This window comes from Gigantopelta aegis, chromosome 5, assembly GCF_016097555.1.
Source record: "Gigantopelta aegis isolate Gae_Host chromosome 5, Gae_host_genome, whole genome shotgun sequence".
NCBI classification, from domain to species: domain Eukaryota; kingdom Metazoa; phylum Mollusca; class Gastropoda; order Neomphalida; family Peltospiridae; genus Gigantopelta; species Gigantopelta aegis.
The window spans coordinates 7762689-7771760 of record NC_054703.1 but is presented as its reverse complement, the minus strand read 5'-3'; the positions used below and the strand labels follow the sequence as shown (position 1 = coordinate 7771760).

General features: G+C 35.2%; 1 protein-coding gene across 1 annotated transcript; it reads left to right on the top strand.

Moving 5' to 3' along the window:
- Window positions 1-6982: 6982 nt before the first annotated feature.
- On the top strand, window positions 6983-8125 carry LOC121373519 (KRAB-A domain-containing protein 2-like). Its single transcript, XM_041500194.1, has one exon. It carries the CDS (start codon window positions 6983-6985, stop codon window positions 8123-8125), a length of 1143 nt encoding a protein of 380 aa, XP_041356128.1.
- Window positions 8126-9072: the final 947 nt, after the last annotated feature.

Here is a 9072-nt window from a genome sequence, read left to right as displayed (position 1 = left end):
TGGTGTTGTTTTCGGTCTGAACGACACTCAATTTAAAATTTAAAAAAGTAACACAGCACTCTGTGTTACTTGTAAAAAAATAGATAACGTAAGACATTTCCTCTTTTACTGTAATAAATACACTAATGAAAGAAATACTCTTAAAATAATAATGGATAATCTTAAAATTAAATTTAACCCTGTTAAAATATTTAACCCGCCCCCCGCTCTCAAACAGGAGGTGGAACGGGCTATTCTAACTTTTGTAAAAGATACCAAAATAATTATATAATAAGTAGCTGGCACATAAAATTGTAATTAAGTAAATTAGTCAAGAGCGGTCCGAGGACTCTATTGTTATACTCAATCAGGAACCTGCTAAATTTTAACACTCACCTTACAGTAGCGACCGCAGCCGCCGCTAGGGGCGCAGCTGCGCCCATATTCCGAAATGTCACGAGTTTGGTTCACAATTGGTAGTGTTGTTCAAGGCCAGAATACGCTTATTTTGATGACGATTTTGCACGTTTTTTTTGTTGTTATGACAAGTACACACCTTCCGATTGATGTATATCCTGTTTCCGAAGTTGAACGACTACAAAAAGAATTTTTTTGAGGCAAGTGAAACTTTGAATACGTCTTATTTTGCCCCAAAAAGGGCGATTTCACTGAGATATTGATAGATATATATAGTAATATAATAAAACAGCATAAAAATTATTTTTTGGTAATTTAAAAAAAAAAGCAATTTAGTTTAATTCGACATCGAAAATATTTCAAGGGAGGTAACTCTGACCCACTGACCCGCAAAAGCGAAAATATAGAACTTCACAGCAGGGACACATTTTGATAAAATTAAACGTATTTGATGCTTTGTCATTATTTATCCACCCATTATTAACTTTTTGGGTAGAATATATATCATACTGAAGCGTTATTTTTAGAAGACAATGCATATTTAATTCAAAATAACTTAAAATAATGGTTTTGCTTATCATGATGACTCAGCAGTTTCTGATAGCTGAAGTTGATTTTAAAAAACATTTTGATAATGCATAACTATTCAAATATAGACGTAAATCTATTTTTATGTAAATCATTTGAATGAGTTTAGCATATGACTGGATCAGTTTTATACAAAAGAATAGTATTAATGCAATGGAAATAAATTAAACAGAATTTGTACTTTTTAAGTCTGTTATATTTGTAAATACCTTTTTGAAAGAAAATGTTTCAGGTACCATAACTTCTCACATTGTGACACAAACTTAAATTTTTTGGTAACCAAGTAACATTAAATTCTAAGTATAATTATACTTTTTCATCACTTCATCAATGAATATTACTGAATGAATGAATGAATGAATGAATGTTTAACGACACCCCAGCACGAAAAATACATCGGCTATTGGGTGTCAAACAATGGTAAATGCAAAAACAATTGGTTTATGATCAACATGAATATAAAAATTTAACAGTTAAATAAAAACACAGTGTAAAGGACTGTGTAAAAATACAAATATCACAGATAGATATAATTAAAATTTAGAATAAAACTCGGTGTCACGTAAAAATTGTAAAATGCGTTCAGGATGGAATCGAAATGATTCCATCACATTACTTTGACCAAAAATATCTTTTCGAATTTCATGAAGATGCTTACACTCCACCAAAATGTGGTGTACCGTCAGAGTACACTGACAGTACTCACACTGAGGTGGAGGATCTTTCTTTAAGATAAATGAATGCGTCAAGTGAGTATGACCGATGCGGGCACGACACAAGACTACTTCATCCTTCCTGCACTGTCTATAGGAGGACTGCCACTCTCCCAAGACTGGCTTGATAGCATGAAGCTTGCTCGCAACCTCACCGTCCAAATCACGTTGCCAAGTCGAAAAGATAAATTGGTTGATATTATTTTTAAAATCAGTATAAGGCACACCAACCCTGGCATGAGGCAAATCCAAAGCAGACTTGGCAGCTGAATCTGCCTTTTCATTACCCCTGATGCCAACATGGCTGGGTACCCAACAAAATACAATGTCTTTATTGGCAATAGATAAAAAGACACACTTTCGTATCACCATCCCAATTAAGGGATGCTCCAGCTTCATATTACGTAAAGCTTGGAGACACGAAAGTGAGTCTGTAAAAATAATAAATTTGGATGCTATTGAATCTTTGATTTCTTCTAAGGCTTTAATGACTGCCCAAACTTCAGCACTAAAGATTGATGCTGAGTCAGGCAGTCGCATGGAAAGTATTGTGTCTGATGGGAAAAACTGTGGCACAAGCCACAGAATTTCCATCCCGTGATCCATCTGTATACACAGGAATGTAATCACGGTACTTGTCTTGAATTTCCATGAAAAACTGTTTATAAATAACAGCATCTGTGCGATCTTTCTTCAGATGCGCCAGATCAAATACAATTTTAGGTGGTCTAAGACACCAAGGTGGTAAAACAAAATATGAAGGAGTTTCCAAAGTGTCATTTAAATCAATGTTGGAAAGCGACAAAAAACGCTTAATGCGAAGACCAAATGTACGAATAGCATTTAGCCTTGCATCAAACAACTTCACATATTTGTTGTCAAACACCGCATCATGTGCTGGATGTTTCGGTAAAGATTTGAATATTACTGTTAAAAATGGTAAAGAATTAATTATTTGTAAAAGATACTAAAAGTAAAGTGAAAATAACTACATACAGAAAAAACATTTGAAGGTGTGTTTCATCTGATGTAATGAATATTTCTGTTTACAAATATTATGTCAAACTAATTACAATATTTGAAACAAAAAGATAAATAACCATGGTCATAATGGGTATTTTTCTTTATTCAGGAAATGTGTAGTCTCTGTGCGTCTATGGAGAAACCTGAAATGGAAACGGAGTGGGAGAGTACACGTGGTTATGAGACAACTTTCAGTAGATTCAGTTATACTTCAAGCTTGATGCTGTTATGTTTTCTGTTTCCAACTGTGACAGAACCTAGAACAGAAATGAAGTGTGTGACAATAATTCATAAACAAATTTAGACTAATACTCTTTCATGGATGCTAAATTTGGTAGATTAGCCATAAATGTTTTATTATAATTCAAAGTGGTATATAGTTATATTTATAATAATTCATTGTTTGAATTTGTTTTTATAAAGCACTTTATTGAACTAAAATAATCATAGCTGCATTTAGTAAATTATTTAGCACACGTGTGACTGCTGTCTCATGCCTTAAGTGTTTCAGCTGCTAAAATATGTTTTGGGGATATTTTTTTCTGGATAGAAATTTACCTTTTTGATATTGTACGAGTGTTTGGACATTCCTTTCAATGGTGAAATATGGCTACTTATATTGCTTTGTTTCTAATAATGATATTGAAGGTGTAAAGTATGTAAATATTTTTGTAAGAAATTGATTAAACATATTGGTCAATCATTGGCATTCGTCGTGTGATAAGTTTTTACTGGTTTGAGTTAAAAGACTGGTACATATGATAAGTTTTATTGCATCTTTTATTGAAATCTTCAAGTATTCAATATTATTATGAGTCTAGGTAAAAAAAATAAAAATATTTTGATACAAGAAGCTTATTTTTTTATGTAACGTGTATCCACTTTCCATCTGCGATCTAAACCTTTATGTTTTCCTTTTTATTATTGGTCTGGATGTACATTATTGTATAAGCGTAAATAAATGTGAACTGAAAATGTTATTCTGATGTAACATTTGCATCAATTATTATGTCATTAAATTACGTATTCCAAGATTTCTGTGTTTTTTTGTCATTTTGGAGCGGTTTCGAACCTACCCCAAGAATACATATGTTATCAGAAATAATAGTAACCCTTTATATTTTCACTTGAAATTTTCAGAGATGCAACATTGACAACTGCTTGTAACATGTATAAGCTTACAACAGAAATTTCTCTGTTATTTTTTGGTTTACAAAAGTGGACGTAAATGACAATTAAAATCGTCATGTCGGCCATGTTTGGTCACAGAAGTACAAGGCTACTACGACTTTATTTTGCTTCATTTGGATAATATAGTGATGTTTTTTCAATAAGAGCAACATATTTAATGAAACTATGACCATAAAGAAAGAAAAAATTTTAAAATGTTTTTGGGTCTGCGGTACCTACTTACAGCGGCGGACAGGTGGCTGGTGGCAAACTTTGTCCAGGGTGGTAACGGCTCTGGCCTTACCCTCCCGTGGACAAACCGAATAACTATTTTTATAATATTTTTTAACTCCTTCTTAACGATAAATGTTTATTTCTTTTTTAATTAATTATATTAACAAACTTTTTCTCCTTTTAATCCATTTTAGAAACATCGAACAGCCTATACACATTATTCTTTCATTCACTTGTTGGCGATTGACTGGAGAGTTGTAACATTCACATTCCTCTCTTTCTTTTTTTTTCCAGAGAAGGAATCGAAATCCAGCCAATCGCAGCTGCTTATTGTCCGCCTGTTGTTTCTTTAACACTGGCTTCTTTTGTATCTTAAACGGCTCCGACTAGGGATTGAGATTCAGCCAATCGCAACGCACCTTTCCATACTGAGTGTCGAATATCGATCCGGTTCACTTCTAACACACACTGTGTATTCTTTCTTCTGTCTTAATTGACGACTGCCGCTCACGAGCGCTCCCGAGGTGCCATTCGGTGATATCCGGAGAGCCGGGTCTTGCCGTGTGCTGTCTTGGGACATCGCCTTGCGCGGCACATCTTATTATTTCCTCCATCTTAATTATATGGAATCTTTCTCTCCATTTTCTTTCTTTTCTTGCTGGCCTCTGCTAGTACGTCTATCCTTTACTGTTATCTTTACTTAAATGAATATCTATTGGGTGTTGGGGCGATTGGCTTGGTGGGTTCGGGTTCTGACCAATTAGAACCCGGTCCCTTAATAAATGTCTTCTATTTGGTCCGTGCTCTAAGCCGGCCAAGAAAATGATAATCTGAACCTAGTGTGAGAGTGGTTGCGTGAATGTTTGTTTTTTTCGCCGTGGCTTGGCGGCGGATACACCTGGCAGTGTCTGTACCGCCCGCCACAGGCGGAATATATGGCTGGGTGTGAATGTGTTTTAGTTTTTAATTATTTATGGTATATTGATTATATTTTTAATTAATTGTTATAATAAATGTAGTAATTAGTTGTTAAAAACCTTCCTCTTAGCATTTTAATTTAGTACTATTTTAACTTAGTACTATTTTAACTTAGTACTATTTTAACTTAGTACTATTTTAACTTAGTACTATTTTAACTTAATACTATTTTAACTTAGTACTATTTTAACTTAATACTATTTTAACTTAGTACTATTTTAACTTAGTACTATTTTAACTTAATACTATTTTAACTTAGTACTATTTTACTTAGTATTTTAACTTAATACTATTTTAACTTAATACTATTTTTTAGTACTATTTAACTTAGTACTTTTAACTTAATACTATTTTAACTTAATACTATTTTAACTTAGTACTATTTTAACTTTTAACTTAGTACTATTGAACTATTTTTAACTTAATACTATTTTAACTTAGTACTATTTTAACTTAATACTACTATTTTAACTTAATACTATTTTAACTTATACTATTTTAACTTAATACTATTTTAACTTAATACTATTTTAACTTAGTACTATTTTAACTTAATACTATTTTAACTTAATACTATTTTAACTTAGTACTATTTTAACTTAGTACTATTTTAACTTAATACTATTTTAACTTAATACTATTTTAACTTAATACTATTTTAACTTAATACTATTTTAACTTAATACTATTTTAACTTAATACTATTTTAACTTAATACTATTTTAACTTAATACTATTTTAACTTAGTACTATTTTAACTTAGTACTATTTTAACTTACATGTACCCGCTTTTTTAAAAAAATCAAACAGGTTTTAAACGGTATTAATTTCATCGGTCAATATTGTATATATACAAACAAAAAAACCTGACCGGTACTCGGTGCCACCCACTTAACGAATAAGTGGTTTCTTGGGTGACACCGAGGATTATATAGCAATGACATCTGTCATCCGTTTAGGTGACGCACCCCTTCGGGTGTAGAGCTCACGAATGCTTGAGGAGAACGGCGAGGACACCTCACCCCATGAACTGGATCAACCTACCTGCTAATCAACATCAACAACGACAGCATATACGTTTCACCACTACACCAGACGGCGGCTCGCGGGCTTTTTTTCATATATCATCATTTTCATACCATTCACTTCATCTAAGTATGGCCCACCCGTGTTGTATGGATAACCTGGGGGGAGGGGGGGCGAGATGGGGGGGGCGCCGTGGTAGGGTGCTTATTTGGGTGCGATAGGGCGTTGGCGGTTTGGACCGATAGGGATGCCTGTTAGGAGGCCTCCCCCCCCCCCCGGAACGCCCCCCCCCCCATGGAAATCCGGATTGACCGGAATGGGCCTCCCGCCTGTTGGAGCGCCGGATTGGTCGGTGGCGCTGGGTTCCCCCCTTTGCGAATCCTGTATCCTCCAGGGCTAATTTTAAATTTAAAAAAAAAAAAAAAAAAAAAAAATATATATATATATATAAATAATATTATTAATTAAATAATTATAGTATATATTATTTTCGAACTGCCCGACTGAAAATTTATTTATATTTTTGCACCTACTAATTACATAATAAAATAATAGAATGATATAGGTTTTTTCATTTATGGTGCTACTATATTTAATATATTATATAATATATGATAATGATAGACCCCAAATTGTTTTAGTTTTTTTATTCTTTTTTAAGTGGTCATACCACACTATTAAAAATTACCACTTGCATTTTTCTCACACACTTCCCCCTCGCCCCCCCCCCCCCCCCCCCCCCCCCCCCGGAGTCGGTCACTGGCGAAGTCAGAGGCTGAATCCGGGGTGGGCGTGCCTGAACCCTAGTGGATAGGGGCACGTAAAATGAGTTGCCAGTCCAGTCAGTTGTCAGTATGGAGCTTTCAGTAGAAGATACGTTTAAAAATGAGTTATATAAGAAATATGAATCTCTAGAAAAGGTACTTATACCAAAACCAGAGTACTTTTTGTTGATAAATGAACAATCATCAGCTAAGTCACACCAAGGTTATTATCTTCTGTCCAAGTATGAGATTCTTCAGTGTGGTGATGTTGAGAAGTTGATAAGACGTCGCAAATCCAACGATGACCCGATACAGTATTACGTGCACATCGAAGAGACATTCGATGTTATCAAACGTGCCCATATTGCCACTGGCCACGGTGGTCGCGATCGAATGGTAAAGGAGTTAGGCAAGAAGTATGCCAATGTTACCAGGGATTCTATTGAACTGTTTAAGTCAATGTGCAATGACTGTCAGCGTAAACGTGTTCGACCGATGACAAAGGGTGTGGTTGTCCGACCGATCTTGTCTAAAGAGTTCTCCGCTCGTGGCCAAGTAGATCTCATCGATATGCAATCGTTACCGCATGGTTCTTTCAAGTGGATTATGGTGTATCAGGACCATCTTACAAAGTTCGTTGTTATCCGCCCACTGACATCAAAGCGAGCTGCTGAGGTTGCATACCAACTCATGGACATATTTCTGCTATTCGGTGCGCCACATATATTACAGAGCGACAACGGTTCCGAATTTACAGCTCAAATCATTTCCGATTTGAAGGAGTTGTGGCCAGAGCTAGTTATAGTGCATGGTAAACTGCGCCACCCACAGAGTCAAGATTCTGTAGAACGTGCGAATTATGACATTAAAGACATGCTTGTTGCGTGGATGAGTGAGAATGATACCGCTGATTGGACTATTGGTGTTAAATTTGTTCAATTTCGCAAGAACTCGAGTTTCAATGCGGGAATAAAACAGTCTCCTTATGCAACCTTATTTGGCATCGAAGCCAGGATTGGTTTGTCTTCCTCGTCGTTACCGCATGATGTTACCCAGAAGCTACAGACGGAAGATGACTTACTAGCCATTCTGTCCAGCAGCTCAACTCAACCAGACACTCAACCTCTACCAGAAATGACTCAACCAACGAGCAGCATAGACAAGAAAAGAAAGCTTGCAATAGCCGCACAACAGAAAAAAGCCGAGCGTGTTGTTAAGCGAATGAATGAATGAATGTTTAACGACACCCCAGCACGAAAAATACATCGGCTATTGGGTGTCAAACTATGGTAATGCAAATAAATAAAGTGATGATCAACATCAATATAAAAATTCAAGACTTAAACAAAAACAGTGTAAAGAACTGTGCAAAAACACAAATATCACAGAATTTTACGGATACTGAATTTTACTCAAAACTTAAATTTTGTGCTGTATTGGCCATTCTCAAAGAGAATGTTACACCCCTGCACCACGGTGAGGTTACAGCACACGCAGGGGTGTAAATTGTTTAAATAAATGAAGTATGTATTATGTGTCACCATGAATGAATGAATGAATGAATGTTTAACGACACCTCAGCACGAAAAATACATCGGCTATTGGGTGTCAAACTATGGTAATGCAAATAAATAAAGTGATGATCAACATCAACATAAAAATTCAAGGTTTAAACAAAAACAGTGTAAAGAACTGTGCAAAATACAAATACAAATATCACAGAATTTTACCGACACCGAATTTTACTCTAAACTTCAATTTGTGCTGTATTGGCCATTCTCAAAGAGAATGTTACACCCCTGCACCACGGTGAGGTTACAGCACGCGCAGGGGTATGTGTCACCAATGCATTATACTGGTAAATTTGTTGTTAGATGTATTTGATTATTCATTTTTGTTATAATAAACATAAATACAGATGAAACATAGCTTAGTTATTAGAAAACACCCAAGAAATACCCTTTAGTCACTTGGCCAAATGACTGGAGGTCATTTTCAGTCATTTGGCCAAATGACTGGAGGTCATTTTCAGTCATTTGGCCAAATGACTGGCGGTCAGAGGCATTTGACCAAATGACTGAAAATTTCAGTCATTTGGCCAAATGACTGGTTTGACACATTGACTGTAACATATATAAACTGACATGACATCCGGTTCATGTACTAGATGCAATGGCGGC

Bases quoted from the DNA above. Each gene is read 5' to 3' on its own strand.
- LOC121373519 (XM_041500194.1), top strand. From the start codon at position 6,983: ATGGAGCTTTCAGTAGAAGATACGTTTAAAAATGAGTTATATAAGAAA.